This window comes from Opisthocomus hoazin, chromosome 1 (assembly GCF_030867145.1).
Source record: "Opisthocomus hoazin isolate bOpiHoa1 chromosome 1, bOpiHoa1.hap1, whole genome shotgun sequence".
In the NCBI taxonomy this organism is placed as follows: Eukaryota; Metazoa; Chordata; class Aves; order Opisthocomiformes; family Opisthocomidae; genus Opisthocomus; species Opisthocomus hoazin.
This window is the reverse complement of record NC_134414.1, coordinates 127237361-127258017: the sequence shown is the minus strand read 5'-3', so window position 1 is coordinate 127258017 and position 20657 is coordinate 127237361. Positions and strand designations below refer to the sequence as shown.

At 47.0% G+C, this 20657-nt stretch overlaps 1 protein-coding gene across 1 annotated transcript in view; it reads left to right on the top strand.

Annotated features, from left to right (window-relative positions):
* The window catches only part of CD96 (CD96 molecule), a 29355-nt gene extending 15683 nt beyond the window's left edge, over positions 1–13672 (top strand). The window contains exons 7-13 of the mRNA XM_075412225.1: positions 303–473; positions 1558–1611; positions 4432–4506; positions 8065–8142; positions 10722–10811; positions 11660–11783; positions 12833–13672. Coding sequence (XP_075268340.1) covers positions 303–473; positions 1558–1611; positions 4432–4506; positions 8065–8142; positions 10722–10811; positions 11660–11783; positions 12833–12941 — 701 coding nt within the window. The 3' untranslated portion in view covers positions 12942–13672. The remainder of the gene's footprint in view (positions 1–302; positions 474–1557; positions 1612–4431; positions 4507–8064; positions 8143–10721; positions 10812–11659; positions 11784–12832) is intronic.
* Positions 13673–20657: the final 6985 nt, after the last annotated feature.

Genomic DNA, 20657 nt, shown 5'->3' with positions numbered 1-20657 from the left:
GCTTAACTGCTCCTACGGTGGGGAGCCTGTAGGTGTCCATCGGGGTGGAGGAGCTGATCAGATTTGCTCAAAGGGAACAGCTGGCAAACAGCTGTGACCATCGCCCCCTGCAATTGTCAGTGATGGGAATGATGGCTTGGCATAACTGCTCTGTTCTTGCTAAATCTTTCATAGTGTCTCAGCAAAGAAACCTGCAGCCATCTGAGCTTGCCTTTCAGTACCAATATTTTGCAGAGCTCTGATTTATGGTTCGGAGTCTAAAGAGAGGTTCTTGCAGATTTTCTTTGTTTTCTTTCCCCAAGAAATTTCTGTTGCACAAGAAGACTCGCAAGACAGTGAAGGTTTCTATCAGCTGACATCAACGCTGATGCTGCAAGGGAACCACCGGACACATAAGACGTTCTCGTGTGCATGTCTGTTTTTCAGGAATGAAAAATGGACTATTTCATCAGAAGAAATATTGGTTTCCCTCGGTAGGTTTTTCATAGATAGGATGCACCTGAAATATAAAATGTTAAGAAAATTGAACATATGTATTCTCTGTTATTTAAAACAGTAAAGAAATGCCAAGTGTGTGGAAGGTTTTTTTTGTACAAGATCATCACACAGCCTGAACTTTCTGCCAGGTTTTTCAGCTTAAGTCTTTGCTGAAGACTCTAAACAAACTAAACAACTCCTGCACAAATGTAAGATGCTTGCTGTTTGTTTAGGCACTATCTTACTGCAATTCCCATACCCCAAAATACAGTAGCTTAGCCACATGGCACCAGTGAGCTACTATAATCATGTGTTTCTCACTGAGCACTCCTGGCAGAAAGTCTGCATGTGTGCAATGAAGCTCTCCGGAAAATCCAACCCACAGAGTCAGAGATATATTATACATCTTCAGTGAAACCTGCAAAAGGCCCCTAAAACAGTTGAATCATTTTGGGCAATGGAGAACCTCTCCTATAACCTGTACTATAAGAATTAGCTACATGATTAGAGGAGTGTAGAGATATGCTGTCTCAAGTACTTGGTGAAAGCAGGAGATGTGCAACTGAATAGTACAACTGAATTGCTGCCCCTTAGCAACCTCCATGGGCACGTCATGTACCGTGGTGACTACTTGCAGCTCAGCTGTGTTCACTTGTGGCTGTGGGTACACTTGTTGGCATGTTTTTCCAGGAAGAAAGACAGCATCGAAAGCCAGATCTTGCTCCTCTGGAAATACAGCTTCAGGGGGAAGAGAGAGAAATGGTCATTTTTCTCCAAAATTACTCATTTCGCCCAATTTGCAGAAATGCATTCAAATTAAGAGCTGTCAATTAAAGAAGTCTGCTTTCTTGCCTGCAGGCTGTATTAACACTAAGATAGATCCACTCTGTATAAAAACGCTAATGTATTTAGATGTGACAGAAAGGAAAGTATTAAATTAATTCTCAGCTATGTTCTGTGAAGGTGCCGTACTAATGCACAGTATGACACAAACCCCAAACTAAATTTTCAACCTTTTTAACAAAAGCCTAACCACTTTTCAGAACTGCTTTCATCTTTCTTTTTTTTTTTTCTTCACAGACAATAAGTCTAATGAAGCCTTACCCGAACATTTTACTACCATGGCTTCAGAAGGTAGGATAAATTAGCGAATGAAATAATTTGGGTTATGTTAAAGGTGCATCTACCAGTTCCTAAAGCTGTTGGAGAAATGGTTTTGCAAACTTGTTTCTGGATTAGTAGTAAGGTACCCCCTTCTGCAACTATGACTTCAGAGAAGATACAATGAACAGATATTTTGGTGACTTAATCTATCATAATTAAGCCCAAACATGATTAAACTCCAGCCTTGAGGGGCACTTAAAGTTATTTCTGATGCTTCAGCTGGCATTCAAATATAGGTCTTTCAGCACTCAACTGATAATTAAAAATAACAGCCCTACTAATGGTTCTACCTTCTGCTTAAGTAGACAGCCAAGATCCCCAACATTTTTGCCTAATTAAAGAACCGACGGATGTTTCTTAATTTGCATAAATTTGCTAAATCCACGCTCTGCCCCTGCAAGTTTGTCTGATTATCAGCTTACTGCAGACAGGTAAATCGTTCCCTCCACACCTCAGCGGAAGCCCTTTGGAGATGCGTCTCCCGGGGCGACTCGCTCTGCTCCGCACGGGAGGCAGCTGTGTTCCACCGGTGGCTTACGTGAGTGCAGCAGAGATACGCTGTAGACAAACAGCCTGGGTTTTCTGTGTAAGCTTGCTTCTGTGCATGCAGGTTGTGGCAGTCCCTGGGGGTTCACCCAATACCCTGTTGGACACCAGAAAGCTAACCCAGGTACCAGGGGTCCCTGAGAGAGAGACTTTGTCCTCCGCTGGCCCCTGCAAGGTGATGTCTCAAAGCAGCCCTGGCAGCTTGCGTAGGTCACCACCATGCTTCGCCTTGCACGCTCTGCAGTAATGTAGTGTAAGCTGAGCACACCTCGAGGTGCCCCACTACCCTGCTTTTAGACCCTCTGCATCCCTGGTAAGGGATCCTCTTATGTCAGCCAGACACTATGAAATCCCTGTCAGCACAGGAGAGGCTAAAATGGAGTGCAAATGGAAGAGCAACACTCAAAATAGTCAAAGGAGGTACAGACGCTTGCACAAGAGAGCAACTGGGGAGTTGATGATTACCTACTCATACTAAGATTCTGTCCACAGAGGATCACTCCCTGTCCAACCTCCCAGCACACCTGGCCACAGAGAGGTACTTAGGCTGCCTTCTCAGATATCTTTTTCCAATGGGGTGTGCGAGCTTTCATGGTTCACCTCCTTCATGGAACCCTTTGGGGAGGTTTAATCCCTCCTCCTAAGCTATTCAGGAGATACTTTGCCTCACCTCCTGGGCAAAAAAAAAAAAAAGAAAAAGTGAGACAGCTCTTAATCAGGATGTAAATACTGCTTGGGCAGGATGGTGTCTCTGCTGTGCTTGGCCGGCTAGTTAACAGTCCTTTAATTAGAAGGATTAAATCCCTCTCTCTCCCATTCCCTGAAGACTCAGCAAGCACTTATCAGTGCAAAGTGTCCCTGAAATTTCCTATCAGGATTGCAGTCTCTGAAATACCTCATGGATGGAGCTATGCAGGCCTCACCACCGAGTCATATTTTATTTTTAAATAATTTATATTTATTTTAACCTGCACACCAGTAAGGTGCCTCTGTTTGTATGAGATAAAATCACGTAACTCACTTCTGGGTTTTGAGTTGAAGACTCAGACTGGAGGGGCCCGGGACTCCAAACCTTTTCCCCCCAAAAAACCTTTGTTTCCTTCTGGATTTCACAGAACAGTTACCTCAGGTGTTTCTTGATTCTCGCTGGACCGTTTATTACGTTGTGCATTGAAAGATTATTTGGAAATTAAGTGTGGTGCACTCTCTCTCACTCTTGAACTCTTGAATGACCCACTTTTCTAAAGCAGAATAAACACCTTTCTCACCCTCAGTAAAAGTGCTTGCTTTGATTTGTTATAGACCTTGGAAATTCAGCGCTTCCATCAGCTGTCATGACTACCTCAGGTAAGGGGGGAAAAAAACCCTTCTTTATTACTCAGTCAATAGATGTATGATCTCTGCTTGACCTGTGCTTAAATGTCGTGTACGCAGAGCCAGAAGAGTGTCAGGGAAAGGTCAGCGCACTCTGGTATCGATGGTACCTGTATGCTGTTGGACAGGAATTTGTGAGCTATGAAGTTACCCAAGAAGAGATCTGACACAAATCTTACTAAAACTGTCGTGTTAGGACAGCATGTAAAATGCTGAATATCATATATTATTCTTATACCTTTTCACATAATGGACTAAAACCCGCTATACAACTGTGAATACATTTGTCCTATTATGCCTGAGAGGTGCCTGTCATAGAAAAGTTAAAACCACCACTTTTCCTTGTCTCAATAGTAGTTCTTCATTCCCATTCATTAATGATATAAGATACATACCACTGCTTTACCAGAGCATGCATATGGATAACTGTATAAAACTATCTTCAGCAATTGACAGGAAAACCCACAGGAGCAGACGACCTCCTGGGCTTATACGGCTGGCGCACATCATCAGAACTGTCTCTGGCAAGGCCCTGGCTAGGCAGGGGAGCACCACCTTCAAGTGCAAAATCCACCCCACTGCAGCTAAATTGAACCCTGTGTATAAAAATGTAAATTAATAACGCATACAGCTAGTCCATGTGAAAGGGTCTGCATTAATAAAGTCAGCTGTCTCAGATTGCCCCTTGAGTTTGTGAGATGTGTTTCGAGCATTTAACCTTAAGTCTGATTGGGATTCCTGCCTCACAGTCCATGTTAACCTAACAGCTACTGCAAGCTCTTTGATCCAGGATGTTTTATGATTTATTAGTCTTATTTTTAAAAGATCCTATCAACTAAGTGTGATACCATGTAATCTGTTTGTCTTTAGAGCATCAGTCGATATCTTTGGCCTCTCCAGATTTCACAAGTCAAGCAAGCTTGGCTACTGCTTCCACAACACAAGGTAATCAATTCAGCCGAAATGTTTTCTCTATTGTTTCAAGAATGTAGGAGACACAAGAACCATCTTGAATTTTTTTTGTAGCGAACAATTTAATGTCCACTGAACCCCTTTTCCTAATGCATTATGCACTAGGAAGTCCAGAGTTCAAAACTAGGTATATGAGAAAATGCTGTCTTGATTTCATCTTTTTTAATGCTCCATTCAGGATATATGTATTAATTTCAGCATGTGAATAGACATTGAGTATATATTTTTACAATATTTATTCCTTGTATCTCTTTAATTAAATATCGTACAAAAATAGAATGACATTAGAGCTAGAAAAAGCATCTCCAACATCGGAGCACAGGAGTGCAAATACAAAGCACCGATAAACAAAATATTCACAGCAGATGACTCAATTCGATGACTTGTTGTGTGGGCTGGTGCCACCGAGGCCAGTGGAGGGCAGGGTGACTCATTGGGAGGGTTGAACCTCACGTCCCCAGGGAGAGGAGCGTGCACCAGGGGCTGGCACGCACCCAGCAGCGCGGCAGCAGCCTGGGTCAAGAGCTGGTGAAGCTGTGACCCTCCTGCCTTCTGATCCCAAAACAAAGGGTCGATGCCCGCCAGTCCCAGCAGAGCACATTTGCTCACGGCCCAGCCTGTCTGCGAACGCTTTTTTCTTTAAAGCCTCTTCCCGTTTTTAAGCCCAGCTGTTGATCCCTGCAGGACTGGCGGGTGTTAAGCGGCACCTGGAAGGGCGTTGGGGCTGCCCGCACCGGCAGCAAGGCGTGCGCTCGCTGCCGCACGGCCTGCACAAACGCAGGCACGGCACTCGCTGCCATTTCGGAGACAAAACAGCCCGCGTGAAAAGGCAGCGCAGGCAATGCGTGGCAAGCCGCTGTTAAACGCCGTCTCGCCCTCCGTAGCAGCACCAAAGCGTGGGCTGGGAAATGATCCACTGCTGAGGCAGCAGCCAGCCAGGGTGAATTTGGCCCTTGGTATTTGCAGCGGCCTTGTTCTCCTGAACAAAAAATAGCAGTTGCAACAGACGAACTTTCACGAGCCTGTGGGGCACTGAACGTCCTCCTTAAGCTGGGTATTATGGTCCTGCAGTTTTGACCTGAAGTAGCCTGTATTACACTCTAGCAGTATCTACCCAGAGATGCACGTGTCACGCGATGGGCAGTGTGGGGGGTAATACTGCAGGAAGATGCTGAACACAAAGCTTTGGCCTGCCCCGGCAGAGTGCTGTTTGGGAGCTGAATCACTTAATACAAAGGCCCGGGGCATGAAAAGACTAGACTGAAATATGCCAGGCAGGAACACAGATTTCAGCAGCACTGAAATTAAAGTTTGCTGCTTCTTACACTCCTGTTCCCATCCCCAAAGTAGAGATGCTCGCCCAGCCTGGCTGACAGCAGGGTAGCAAAGTACTTGTCCAAGCAGACTGAAAGCCCTTCTGTCTCAACAAAAAATTTCACAGAATCACAGAATCACAGAATAGTAGGGGTTGGAAGGGACCTCTGTGGGTCATCTAGTCCAACCCTCCTGCCAAAGCAGGGTCACCTACAGCAGGCTGCACAGGACCTTGTCCAGGCAGGTCTTGAATATCTCCAGAGAAGGAGACTCCACAACCTCCCTGGGCAGCCTGTTCCAGTGCTCCGTCACCCTCAGGGTGAAGAACTTCTTCCTCATGTTCAGACGGAACTTCCTGTTGCCTCAGTTTGTGCCCATTGCCCCTTGTCATGACAAAGGCTATAAATACACGATGTGAACAGAGAGGATTCTCCTCACTTAATTACACATCTTCACTGGTTGAGGAGGTACACGGTCAAAGTCATAGTGTAATCCGGAACTGAGCCATTTCTGTTCGGTAAATAGCCCAGGAAACAACTGCCTTTTAACCAATGCCCCTGACATGTGGCCATTGTGGTGTGCCAACAATGGGTTAGTGCTTCTCCGAAGTCCAAGTCTGCCATTGTCAAAAGGAGGTTGATTCAGTTCCTCTTATTTTGCAAGTTTATAACGAAAATCCAAGAGACAGCTGGGAATTGATAAGAGGGAAGAGTGCATAGATATAGGCAGGAGAAGGAGGAGGGGAGACAAAACCAAGGCTGTTAAAACTGCAGCCTGGTCTTTGCTTGTCTTCCACAATTGTTCCATTTCTGAGCCGAGAGATGTTCAGGCTTTGAGAGCTGGGTTACAGCTGCATTTCACCTTCTCAGCTTTGTTCAGATGGCTTAATGGTACTTTTCCAAAAATGAGACAGATGTTAGAAAAGATGGACTCTTTTAAGTAAATGTGAAAGAGTCCTCTTGGGAAAATAGAGGTCTACTTGCTAACCACCATCTGTCTGTTTTTGAATATCAGATAAATATCTAGTTCAGCTCTAGAATATTTAGCACTTCAAAAAAAATTAAAGGAAAATGTTAAATAAGTTGGTATTTGGCACCAGGCATCGCAGGTGTGACTCCTGTACACTAACTTATTCAAAACTTCTCTTTGCTAGTAGGAAAAACAGTTTTGTCTCATGGAGCTGGTGAAACCTTGTCTAAATTCTGAGTTACCTATGTTTGTTCATCGCACTCTACTGGCTTCAGGTGGAAACAAGCCAGTGCACTCGGAACTACTCAGTTTCAACTGAAACTTGGCTGAAATCCAAAAATGCATGCTTAAATGCCCCATATGTTTTTTCAAAGTTTATTCGTCCTTCTCACCAAACTCGTCTTCGTATTCTAGCTGGTGACAGACTAGACACAGAATTTTGTGGTGCTGGTTGGAAGGAAGCCAGCATCTCAGGTAGTAGGTTACAAGCTCAACATGAGCCGGCAATGTGCACTTGCAGCCCAGAAAGCCAACCGTATTCTGGGCTGCATCAAGAGAAGCGTGCCCAGCAGGGCGAGGGAGGGGATTCTGCCCCTTTACTCCGCTCTCGTGAGACCCCACCTGGAGTACTGCGTCCAGCTCTGGAGCCCCCAACAGAAGAAGGACATGGATGTGTTGGAGGGGGTCCAGAGGAGGGCCACAAAGATGATCAGAATGCTGGAGTACCTCTCCTATGAGGACAGGCTGAGGGAGTTGGGGCTGTTCAACCTGGAGAAGAGAAGGCTCCAGGGAGACCTTATAGCAGCCTTCCAGTACCTGAAGGGGGCCTACAGGAAGGATGGAGAGGGACTTTTCACAAGGGTGTGTAGTGATAGGACAAGGGGGAAGGGCTGCAAACTAAAAAAGGGCAGATTTAGATTAGATATTAGGAAGAAATTCTTCACCCTGAGGGTGGTGAAACAGTGGAAGACGTTGCCCAGAGAAGCTGTGGCTGCCCCCTCCCTGGCAGTGTTCAAGGCCAGGTTGGATGGAGCTCTGAGCAACCTGGTCTAGTGGAAAATGTCCCTGCTCGTGGCAGGGGGGTTGGAACCAGATGATCTTTAAGGTCCCTTCCAACCCTTACTGTTCTATGATTCTATGATTCTAAGTCTTTTACCTTTTCAGTCAGGAAACAGGGAAGAAAGAGGGAAAAATTAAGAAGTGATAGGGTTCTCTACAACAATTTTTACAAGCTTGTGTGTTTTTCAGCAGCAGCCTTGGTTTCTACCACGGAGACAAAAAGCTACACCGATGCCATAGCGTTCAGTGAGAGTTTGACGACAGCACGTGAGTAGATGATGTATCTCCTTTGCTTCGTAGGACTGTTAACAGGGGAGTTATGTAGCTAAACATAGCTAAATACACGTGCTGCAAATGTGGCACTGACAGTGCATGTTGGGTTGCAAATCTACAGTGATCTGGAGTGTCCTGCAAAAAGTACAGCAGCAGGTACTCGGCTCTACATGGTCCTCAGTTTGTGACGCCTTTGCCAAGAACTTTAGCTCTGCAGTGCTTATTTTCAGCTGCTAGTTGATGGTCATCGCACCACTGTGCAAAAATTATTACTAAACATGGAAAAGTTGTGTCCGAGCAGAGGCCAGAAGTCGTGTGGCATAATCTGTACCATCTTTTCAGTACTCCACAGAAGCTATCCCCCTGCTGAGTTGCACTGAGTTAAAGACTGGAGTCTTACAAGCCATCAAGGATTTGCAGCAGCAAGAGAGGAACAAAGAGTGTTTGAATATCCTGGTTTTGTTAGATGTATTTAATTTAATAATATTAAAATTGAGAGAGTTGCTAGGCAAGTGTAGTGATCACTGTGGGTACATTATAGATGAAATAAATTACTGGAGAAGCTAAATAAAATCACAGAGCAGCAATGAAACCATGAGATAATGTGGGGCAATAAAAGCTGGCTAAGAGAACATCGAAAGGCGGCGTCATTAAAGATCAATAAATCAATAACAGAACCCTGGGGGTGGACATTTTTTCACAAAACCTTCTGTATAGAAAATCGCTGCTTAGCAGCAGAAAACCAGAAGTGACTTTCTTTTTTAACATCTTGGTTGGCCTTTGTGCTTTTGGAACAGGCAGGTCCTGTCAACGCACTTCTGCATTTGCACGATAGTCATCTTTTGGCTGAAGCTCAAATGTAGCAGCCGCTTTCCATTTTCTGAATATATTTGTGGCAACACTCTGGTGCTTATTTACACACATATAACCCACAGCCACGCATGTAGACCAAAACCTTGTGACAATTTCTAATGCTTCACCAGCCTGCTCTTGCACAGCTTGCTGTTGCAATCTTTGCTAAAAGCGTGCTGAACTAAGCTGTGATTTGCAGGAGGTACCGTGTGTTGCACCACTCGTCATCTTCCCTACAGCTGTGCCCCCTGACCACCAGCTGGGCCATGGCCTTCGAGGGTCCTCAGTCCGGTGGCTGTGACTGAGGATGATTTCAGAGCTCACGGGCACCAGTGCTTCTGCCAAGGCATACCAAGTTGTTTCCCTCTGCCCTCCCAGGGCCACCAGGCTCATACAACAGGGATTATCATTATCAGTTCAATCCTCAGAGGCTCTGGCACAAGCCATTATGTAAATAATAACATGTAGTGCTCATCGGCGTGCTGTATACAGCACTGTGTTATGGAATCTCTAAGTGTATTTCCTTTTTTTTATCATAACTTTTTAAAATGCCAGATCTACCACGCTTATCCCCATAAAATTAAACACTTCATAAACAAGGAGAAAAGAAGAACTGAATTGAATTCATGTCCAAAACTCTCAGTGAATTTTTAGAGTGCCCTAAAATTGGACTGATTTTGGTGGGGCTTTTTAATACCTACATACTTACATACATACATGCATATACTTGAATGCTCAATTTCAATCAGAAACGGCATCTCATAAGAAACAGATTTTCCTGTCTCTGGTTACTCATTTACATCATTTAAACAGTGGATTTTTTTTTTTTCCTGGATTTATAAATCAGCAATTATACTGGAGACTTTCAGGTATCTCTGTTATTTCGTTTGTTGTTTGCATCGGAGAAAAGCGAAGGGTATAAAATAGCCACAGTAGAGCCCAATGAAGCAGTCACGTACAGGCTTGTAAGATAATTGCAGGACATTATTTCTTTTTGTACAGATTTGAACGATTCCACCACCGAATCCCCGCAAAGCCTCAGGAATGCCACACGCTCCCCCGAGAATACAACCCTGGCGCATCGTAAGTGCCGTGGCAGCTCTGCAAACCCTGTGCCGTTGTCTAGTCGCATATTTTAGCTGTTATTTCGGAAGACACGAACACGGAGACGGCTAGAACAAAGGGGAATGTATCCTTAGGCAGCACTGATCTTAAACATAGGTAGCTTAGCTGTATTAGGAAAGACAAAATATCTGTCTGCTAACAGACGAAATATGATTTCTGTGGTTCAGACACAATACTTGACAGGGGAGACTGAGGTTTCGCTCAGTCACGGCAGAGGCAGACTCTTTGTGTTGCTGCTAAGCCACTTAATATCTTTAGCTTTTTCATTACCATCAAAGAGGTAAAAAGCTTATCATTCTCCCAGACCGCTGTGCAGCTCAACGCTGGCTTGCTGAAATATCTCAATAGGTGTTTTCTAATAGTCTTTCTTTCTTTCTTTTAATATTCTTTAATTTGATAAATGCACATTTTTTGTCTAACATCAGGTTGTAGGACAAAAATGTAGGCATCTTGCCGAGTGAATTTTGACACCCTCATTCTAGAATTTGATTTCCAGGCTTCAGCAGGGTGAATAACAGTGGCTTCAAAACACAACCTTCATTAAAAAAAAAAAACCATTAAGTTACTAAAAATGTTCTGTGTCTGTGTTTTTTCAGGTAACATGTCCTTCAGCATCACAGACCAACCAATTTCAGTTACCAGAGGGAAAGGTTTCTTTACTACCAGCAGTCTGCTCAATAGTACTGGTGAGACATTATCCTACAAACCCTCTTCTTTCAGCGTGCTCTTGCAGTACGTAAAAGCAGAGAGGCACGAAACCCAGAGTGTCGTGTACATTTGACCAGGGGAGTTCAGAAAAGGGAAAAGAGATGAAAAAAGCAGTCACAGTTGCTGTGTCCCCACAATGCAGGTTGTTGCAGGCTTTTGGCGTCTCCCTGCACCCACAAGCAAAGCCCCAGCGCGTGTTTTCTTCTGGCTGCAGAATTTGGCTGCTCACACGCCTGCGCCGCTGGGGCCACTCACGGCTCGTGCAGTGTGGTGGACCTGGTGCCTGGCCTCAGCGCTGGCTGCCACCGTGGCTGAGACCCGAGCTGGGCGACGTACCAGCACGACCAACCTTGCAAAGGGTCGTGACGCCGGCACCATGGGAGGTGACACTGAAGCAGTGTCACCCAGTGACTCCTGTGCTCCAGCCCCTCTGGCACCCAGCCCACCGCTGCACCCTCTGTGGCGGCTGCAGGAGGACCGTGCTCCTCCTCGCCTTCCTCCCCGCAGCGGGGACCCCGAGGGCACCGCTTCCAGCCACCAGCACCCCTGAGGGTGGCTGCGCAGGAGGGGGCATTGGGGGATTCCAGCACCATGGTGGGGAGCGGCAATTGGGGCCGCATGGGGATGCCCAGTCAGAACAAGAGTGATTGAAGTCCACCGATCAGAGCTGCAGTGCTCAGTGTTTGGGATCCTCAGGCTGGGAACCTGGCAGTTCGGTGTTGATTTGGGGCTGGGTTCTCACAGCAGCGAGGCACAGGCAGCAAGCAGGGATTTCCCTCATCCCCGAGGACGCTTGGCTGAGCGCTGTCTCCTGTGTCCCTTCCAGGCGGCATGAGGAACACAAAAGCCAGTCGCTTCCCCTGGCCAACAGTGGTAGCTGTCCTTCTCCTCTTCTGCAGTTTTCTGATAGCTTTGGGCATCAGGAAATGGTGTCAGTACCAGAAAGAGATGTAAGTACCAGGGAGGGGACTGCAGGGGTGGGAGAGGTGACACAGGGGACAGCATAAACTCTAACCCAGCCATTTGGATTTATACATTTTTATTTGAGACCACCCATAGTGCACAAGGCCTTCAAGTACATGGATGGCTAATGTCGTTTTTTTTCATACAGCAGTACGAAACGCCAGTCCTTTCAACTTATCTATAAAATAAACTTTAAAGACAGAGCTGCGGTGCAGCTCCAGGGTGTGAGGGAGGAATACAAGTCATTATTTTTCCCCAGAGCCCCCCACTTCTATTAGCTTCCCTGCCAGCTGCGTTTACTCTCTCCTTTTGCATGGTTACTTGAGGACATCTTTTAATGGAATTGTACTTGTAGGGCGACTCTGTTCGAGTTGTGAATAATATATGTGAAAGTAGGCCACCTGAAACTTAATTCCAGTCAAAGAAGCATTGAGTTTGTAATTATTACCAAAGTTTAATTCCCTACTAAAGCACTCAGAGATCTACTGATGGAAGCAGTGTCTAAGAGCCAATTATGTTTAGTCTTACTAACATTACTAAAATGTTTGAAAAATTCATGGTGATCATGAATCATTTGTGGTTCTACAAAACCCTTTCGAAACACGACTGCAAATCCTGCATATCAAAAGTAAAAAAAGTAATTGATTTTTTTCACTGTTTTGGGGTGGGATCTTACTTTATTTTGGCCTATAAAGTGACAAAAAAATGTTAGGAGTCTTTAACTATACCTTCAGAGAGCCGTGTGAGCAGAAGACATCTGTGAGGGTTTTGAATGGTTCACTAGGACCGTGATCCATTTTTTCGAAGCATGAATAAAGTAAAATTGCTAAGTGAGAGCTGAGAAAGCCAAATGAATACCGGCAGGTGCATTGGGGCTGTAGAACAGAAACAGGGAAGTTGCGGTATGTGAGAGCAAATGTCAAGTGCTCTTATAATGACTTCGTGTCCATCTACCTCCTCCTGTAAAAACAGACATTTTACAACTGTCTTTTATACGGCTTCTGTGTGATGGCCTGTTTTTTCTCTACTGTTTCAGTATGAACAGACCTCCATCTTTCAAGCCGCCGCCACCTCCCATAAAGTACACATCCATGGTGGAGTCGGATGGGACTCCCCCATCCTGCCACGAACTGGAAAACCTGTAACATTGCCTCTGCACCCCTTGCGCAGCGCGCAGAAGACAGACACAGTTAAAAGGCTCTGTCTTTAAAACAGTGATTACAGGAGTTTGGTGTTAATGACCCATATTAAAATTCAGAGCGCCTGAATGATATTAATGTTGGAAGCTGAGCACTCCTGAGGACACTTACTTCATCCAGTCTATCTCGATGTATGCGTTACGTTAACACCATAGCGAGTGTCACCGTGAGATTACATGTGCTTAATTTGAATTAGGCAGTCAACTGGGTATTTGCTGTCTTGTTAATGGGAGCAGATTAACACATCACTCCGCCAGCCTGCCTGAAGAGTGTTGAAGCTTTGTGTTCTACTACGTGTATAGAGATGACAGTTCTGCCATATGGACACCACGATTAAACGGGAAGCATTGGCTTAACACAAGCTTTTTGATACCTGCATCAGCCATTCTCACAAATGTTAGTTTTTACTATACAAATATTGACTAATATGACCCAATATATAACTGTGAAACCAAACAAAAAATAATTCTCACCTTACACTGAAAGAAAACAGTCTGCATCTGTCATCATGGGGTTACAGCACAGGATCTCGGGGACGTGTTGGTGAGATGACAGGGCACAGTGCAGGCCTGGTGGCAGTGTTTGCGAAGAAGACTCAGTTACCTGTGGTGAAGTCACAAGAATGAGTTGACTCCGGGCTCATGCGCAAGCCATCTGTGGACCAGAGATTTAAAGACTGAAGTGAATAAGGATTCTAAAGGCAATAGGAAGTGCCAGTCCTTTTGGAAGTGCTGTGCCTTTGGAACAGTAATTACTCCTGAGTCTGCTTTTCTGAAATTATATCCACGGTACACGTGAAGAAAAAAAGGAATATAATAATTTTATTCCCCTTTGGTCTTAATGAGCTTCTGTCACTTGCTATCTTCACATTTTTCAAGGCCTCAGGGGTAGCTTCTCAGGTGGCTTAAGCCTCTGGAAGGGACGGTCCAGACTTACCCCTACCCTGCCCGGGCTGCATGTTTCCTCTCATTGGCACTAGAGGTTGAACAAGGGTGGGATCAGCTCAGCCCGCTGCAGGGTTCTCAGCCGGGTCAGCAGCTGCGTGATGTCAACGCCAGGCAGGAGCGCTGCAGCAGGAACGCTGCTTTTGGCAGCTGTGTGTTCTTACATCACCTTCAGCCAGCCAAGAAACTGTCCCTCCAAGCCTGTTGGAAAACGTATCGTTACCACGGTGGTATTTCTGTAATTAATGGAAATCAACTAAAACTCAATCCTGTCAAGCTTAAAATAGGTATTCTGATTTAGGAGTGGGATTTGCTTTATTTACTGCTAAAGACTGGTCGATGAGTATCAGGCTGCAGAGCACCGTATTTCCCAGGGTTTTAGATGGATGACTGACTGACTGGAAAGAATGATCTGACAGACCTTTTTAAAGTATTTGGTGGTATTGTTTACCACGTCACAAGCAGGTCTAAATCCATCACTAAGGGAATATCTGTGCTGAACAGAAAACGCCTTCCTTCCTACAGAGCTGTATGGACTTTGCATGCATGGAAGGCTTAATACTAATCGGAGCATTTCTTGTCTGTGTGGGCTTGCAGAAGCAAAGCAGTTTAACCTCTGTCGTGCCGTCAGTCACTGCAAAAGGAGGCACCTTTTTGTTCTTAAAAAAAGCAGGAAAAAAGGGCCAGACAGCCATATTCCAAGGGATGTGGAGAGCCCGGCTTTCTTCCTTGTGGTTTCCCTCGGAGCCGTGTCCCCGCCCTGCGCCGGGGGGTACCGGCGGGCACCGCACCCGCGCTCCCGCCGATGACCAGCAGGTGGCGCCGCAGCACTGCAGCCGGCGGCGAGCGCAGCTCGCCCCGCCCCGCTCCTCCCCGCCCCGCCCCTCAAGCCTCACCCCGCTCCTCTCCGCCCCTCACGCCCCGCCCCTCTCCGCCCCGCCCCTCGGGGGACCCGGCCGGAGGGATGGCGGAGAGGGATGGCGCGGGCTGGTGCGTGGCCCCGGCAGAGCGGGGCTGGGGGACGATGCCTGCCGGCCCCTGCCAGCCCCAGCGAGGGAAGAGGGGAAGGGGCTGCCACCAGCGCGGGACCTGGGCGGAGAAAGAGGGAGAGGAGATCCCCACCTGCCAGCCCCCAAATTTCCATTTCTGCCGCTAAACTGAGCGTGGGGCAGTTTGTTTTTCTGTTTGACTCCGTCTGCTCCCCACCGGCATAAGCGTGTAACGTATATTTAGTTACTCAAGAGCTGTGATTATGTTCAAAATTGACTCCTGCTTTAATTTAAAGAAGGAAAAAAAAAGACCTTCAAGCCCCTGTTTTTGGCATCAGCTGCCCCAGTGTGCAGGCTTCAGTCATTCAGCTTGGACTTGGGTGCTGTCAACCCCGGAATAATTTGGCCCAGATCAAGTTATCCAATGCTTGACGGTGGCTACAGGGGTGTCAGATAAAAGCCCTTCTGTAAGAGTAAGGTGTTCAGAGCTTGCTGCATGGGTAGAAAAGCTTTTTATTACGAGAGGCTTGAGCATTACGCTGCTCAGTGCAGATCGATGACGCAGACCCGAGCCGGAATCTGAGGTCACATACGACACGGATGTAATGCTGTGAATTTATCTGGGTCTGCTGTAGAACGGCCTTTAGCACGTGCATCGCGCAGCTGTAGGAGCAACACCCTGGAAAGCCGAGCAGCGAGGTGGTTTTACGTACACGTGGTTTTCCTCTGCTTCCGGGGAGACAGCGAATGCTGCGGGGAGGGGGCAAAGGATAAAAGCAAGAAATCTGTTTTCAGTTACTGCCATGCCCGGTGCAGCCAGCGTCAGGGCCCGGGGACTTCAGCGGGACGAGGGCTGTTCCCGGTGCTCCGCAGCCCCTGTCCCCACTGGCTGCACCTGGGCGGTGCCGGGCCCCGCTGGCCAGGGCAAGGGGAGGGCTGCCAGCCCCCAGCCCACGGGTGGGTGCGTGGGGCTGGTGGCCTCTCGCCTCTGCCTGGCTCCCACGGCTCCGGCAGCCAAGGGGTCAGCTGCTGGCTTAGGGAATGCCCTGGCCAAGGCATCCCTGTACCTGTGTCCTGCATCACCTTTCGCCTTGCCCCGAGTCACACGTCTTTACTTTTACAGTGGCTTTTCTTACAAGGCACCTTTTGGTCCTGTAAACTAATTCAGTGTGGCTTGCGGATGTGAGAAGCAGCCCTGCAGCCGCCGGTAACAGGCTTTGCCGCCTGGGATCTCCCGGCGGAACAGCCCACCTCCAATCGGACCCACAGAGTTTTCCCTTTTAGGGAGATGCTTTCCTCGTTGCAGCCATGTTGAAAGCCTTGGGAAGTGCTCCGGCTGTGTGTGAACGAATGTGTTTGTTTTAAAAAGCTGTCTACAGAAATTATACTTGCTAACCAGAACAGGGTATTAATTACCTTACATGCCCTTTGCGGGATCTAAAATCATCACTTATCAGAGCAGGCAATCATTAGACAGATCCGTGTACACTTAAACTCCAGAAGAAATGGTATATAAAGGAGAAATTTTGTTTTATTTATTGTTCATGTGAGTAGGTAATTCTTCCTGACTCTGCAATTAACTTTGAGAAATAAGCCAATGGAAAGCTTCTAAAAAGCTCTGCAGGGGGATAATGATTACTTAATCCTGTCTAAGGAGATTTTAATGGAAATAATATGAAATCATATTATATTTAAAATGATTCCTTAAGGACAAGACAAAGCTCGGGCAAGTCCCCAGCAAAGATTATTTGATTTCAGGGAACATCGGATTATGTCTTTCAAACTCCTCTTCCATCTGTTTCTCACGTATGATGTTTCATCTCTTTCCTGTCAAAGTCTCCCGCACCAGGTTGCCCTGGTAAGACTTTTAATCAGCGGAAAACAAATGTATCTGTTTGCCCCTTGGTTCCTTTCCGAACAGGAGGACTTCCAAATTAATTCTGGCATCCTACACAGCTTGAAACACCCTCATGTGGTGTAAATGAAGTATTGAATAGCTGGCTTTTGTCAGACAGTCGACTCGCAGATGCCAGGGCTTGGTTTAAAGAAATGAGCAAACAAAGGTGAGAGGGAGAAGCAGGTAATACACGGATACGAACTGACACCAAGGCTCCGAGCAGTGGACAGAAAAAGGCGGGGGGAAGACAGTATGACGAAGGGCGTATTATATGATAGGCATCCAAGTATTTGCAATGGACTTAGGAAATGCAGAAAGTGCTGTGACAGTCATGGTGTTTTTCTGACTTGAATGTACAACGGGAAATGAACAGCGCTCTTTGGTCTACTGCGCTTGAAGAAGCGGCGTTTTAAATGCAGTGATGTCTGCAGAGCTTTGTGATTGAGTGTGTCTGATGGTTTTAAATGTTAAATAATTCCATTACAGTCAGGGCAAAAGTGGTAATGAACAGCTTGGAAGAGTCTGAGTACACTTACATGAAATGTTGAGCAATTAGCTTCTCTCTGTGAGAGTGAATCCTGCAGTTTTCTTCTCATCAGTAGCGAAGTGACCTTTAAAATATGCGGATGACACAGAAGCTCTTTCAATAACTTGTGTGATCTTTTGTCTGCTGATAAATTGCGTGTAAGGATTTGGAATTTACATGGCACAGTAGATTTTGGGCTGAAATGGAAGATTTTGAAAACATCAGCTGGAAGCTTTTTAACAGTAGCGATGCACCCTGTTGGGTAATGGGACATGTGTCATCAGGGTATTCAACATGGTGAGGAGAAGGAGGCTAAGGTCCCTGTAGCACTTGACGTTATCAACTTGGTTTCAGTTGCTTTAAAGCACTTCGAAAAGTCTGTTGTTCTGGCTTTATGTTCTGTATACAGCAACCTAACCACATGTTAAAATTGAAATAAAACGCATTTGTGTGTTTGGAATCGGTTAACAGTGAAACCCAGACGCCTCTTACTGCTTAAACTGCATCAGCCTGATCCGCACAGCTAATCCTTTTACTATGTATTTGAAAACAGGAGGGTTAGGGTGTGGGAATGGGATTTGAGCTGCTAGATTGTCTGGGCTGCCCATGACATTGGCTTGTACTCTGCACCGAGGCACAAGGGAATAGCTGAGCTCTTTCAGTAAATCCACATAAGGCATAAATATGGCTATATAACCCGTGGGGAAAAATGGATAGTCAAGTTTTAGTCAGGCCATCGTCACTGCTGAACGTGATTCATATGTGAATGCTCCAGAAACGTGGAAAAATACAACAACCTACTGACCTTGAAACAGAACTTAAAAATAACATCAATGGCATGATGTTTGTCCTGCCTGCTTAGGCGTTCGTTTTTGCAGCCACTTAAACACATGCTGGAAGTGGAGCATTTGAACGGTCTCAAGTGACAAGACCCTAGATAATTTGTGGGTTTAGTCTACAGAAAATAAAATGGTACTATTAATGCACATTTGTTCCCTCCGGCCATCGCAATTGATGTTCATCGTTGCAGGGTTCGGTCCTGATTACAGAACAAAATGACAGAGTTTTGTGGAGATGGAAAGAGGTTGAGGTTTTGGGGTAGGGAACAGGTAGTTCAATGCTCTTTTTTTCTAGAAAAGCACAGGAAGGGTTTTTGGACCATAAGAAAGTTCTGCTAGCGGTTACTGCCGGCAACTACCTGTGCATCACGTCTGGTGCTCACAGCTGAATGCACACCCCGCAGCGCTGAATGGGTGCACCTCCTCCTCCCCTCGTCACTCTGGTTTCGAGCTGTTGGCATCCCGCACAGTCTAAATGACCCTTGCAGCTTGGAGGTCTAGAAACCACCTTAACCACAGGAGCCAGGGAGTACTCCTGCTGCACGCCGTAGCCGGGGGAACGAGCTATGAACGAGTGAGAAAGTCGCTGTGCTGCGGTAGCACTGAGGCACCCCAATGCTGTCACATGCTCCAGGACTCCTGCAAAGTGATGGCAAAGGGTCAGACACTTTTGGCAGGCTGTGAAGGGAGAAGGTTTGAGACTCTCCCTCCTCCAGCTTTACCGCTCCTCTTTTCTAGCTGATCTGATGGCAGAGGACTGCTAAGACCTGCCCTCGTGGTAGAGGCGATTCGACTCTTTTCCTAGACCAGAGCACACCCTGCCTGTTCCCCTTCAGGCTCCGCTGTCTGTCACACACACTCCGTCTTCTTTACATCATTTGAAAGGTGGGGAATCCAGGATGGGGCCTGGCAAGGACACCAAGGGTACCGTGTCAGCGGTCAGTCTGGATAGTTTTGGCTCTGGACTACAGCTCCAGTGCTTACAGTTTCACTGACAACAGTGAAGTGCTGCCCCGAAGATGCAAAGACGTCATCGAGAACGTATCAACCCCAGTGAAACAGCTACCCCTGTACTGCAAAGCTGTTGCATCCTGGAGAGCCACACTGTGACACAGCCGTGGATGCCAGCCGTATTTAATGAGCTCACGAGCGCTGTTTTGCTGGGTGGTCCCAAGCTGCGATGGTGGGAACGTGAGAAAGAGAGTGAAAAGTAGTCATTTAAAGAGATAAACTCGCAGAGATACGGGCTGGAGCTCCCACATAACAATCTGTCTTTCAGTTGAAGATATAAATTTAATTACAAGAGAAATCGTTGCTGATCCCGTACATACGGCTTTGATTAGCGTGGCCTCCTCTTGCTTACGTCAGAGCAGTCCTAACGGGAAGGGGGAATGGTGCTGCGGGGCAGCTGAACGCACGCAAACCCGTCCTCCGCCTTCCTCCTCGGGCATGAGGGGTCCGAGGTCAGGAGGGCTTGGTGAATTCCTGGCATAGATATTGCACTATTTTCGAGATTGTTTAATATCAAAGCTCTAAAAGCAAAACCTCTTTGTTCGCTTCCTTGAAAAGGAAACCACAGGTTTATGGATTCTGGCTGTATTAGAGGACTAGCGATAGGACGAGAGGAAATGACCCCAAGATGCGTCAGTAGAGGTTTCGATTGGATATTAGGAAATGTTTATTTACTGAAGGAGTGGTCAGGCATTGGCACAGGCTGTCCAGGGAGGTGTGGAGTCCCCATCCCTGGAGGTGTTCAAAAAACGTGTAGATGTGGCACTTTGGGACATGGTTTAGCAGACATGGTGGTGGTGGGTGGATGGTTGAACTCGATGATCTTAGAGGTCTTTTCCAAACCTAATGATTCTATGATTCTGTGAAAATACATAGTTACCATGTATTTACAGATACTTAACGTATATTTTCAATATATAGTTCAATTAGCAGCTTTACTGTGTATTAATGAAAGCATTCTGTGAATAACGTGCAAACTTTAACACGCCAGATGAAGAACACCCGGTTGTTTAAAAAATGCCTCCTTACAGACGAAGCAGAGGACATCTGCCATCTGCGCCCTCGCTGTTCAACGGTCGCTAATTTGACAGCGAGCAATTGCCTTTCAGAGCAGCGCTCGGGTTCTTTTCCACCGGCGTACGATGGGGCAAGACCGCAGCGCCGCGCACCCGCTCCCCTCCGTGCCCCGTGTGAGAAGCGCGGAAGCCAGCTGCCCGCACCGAACAGCTCCCAGACCCCGCACGGCTGCTGACGGCACGGCCGCCCGGCCCGCCGCGGGGCGGGGCTGGGGGCGGGGCGAGCAGCGGGCAGCCAATGGCTGGCCGCCGGGCAGCCGTGACGGCGCCGCGCCCGGACGGGCCGCACCTGTTACATAAGGAGGGGGCGGGGCCGGCCGGCGGCCGCTGGCGGCTCCGTCCCTGCGGGCCTCGGCGCCGCGGCCCGGCCCGGCCTGGGG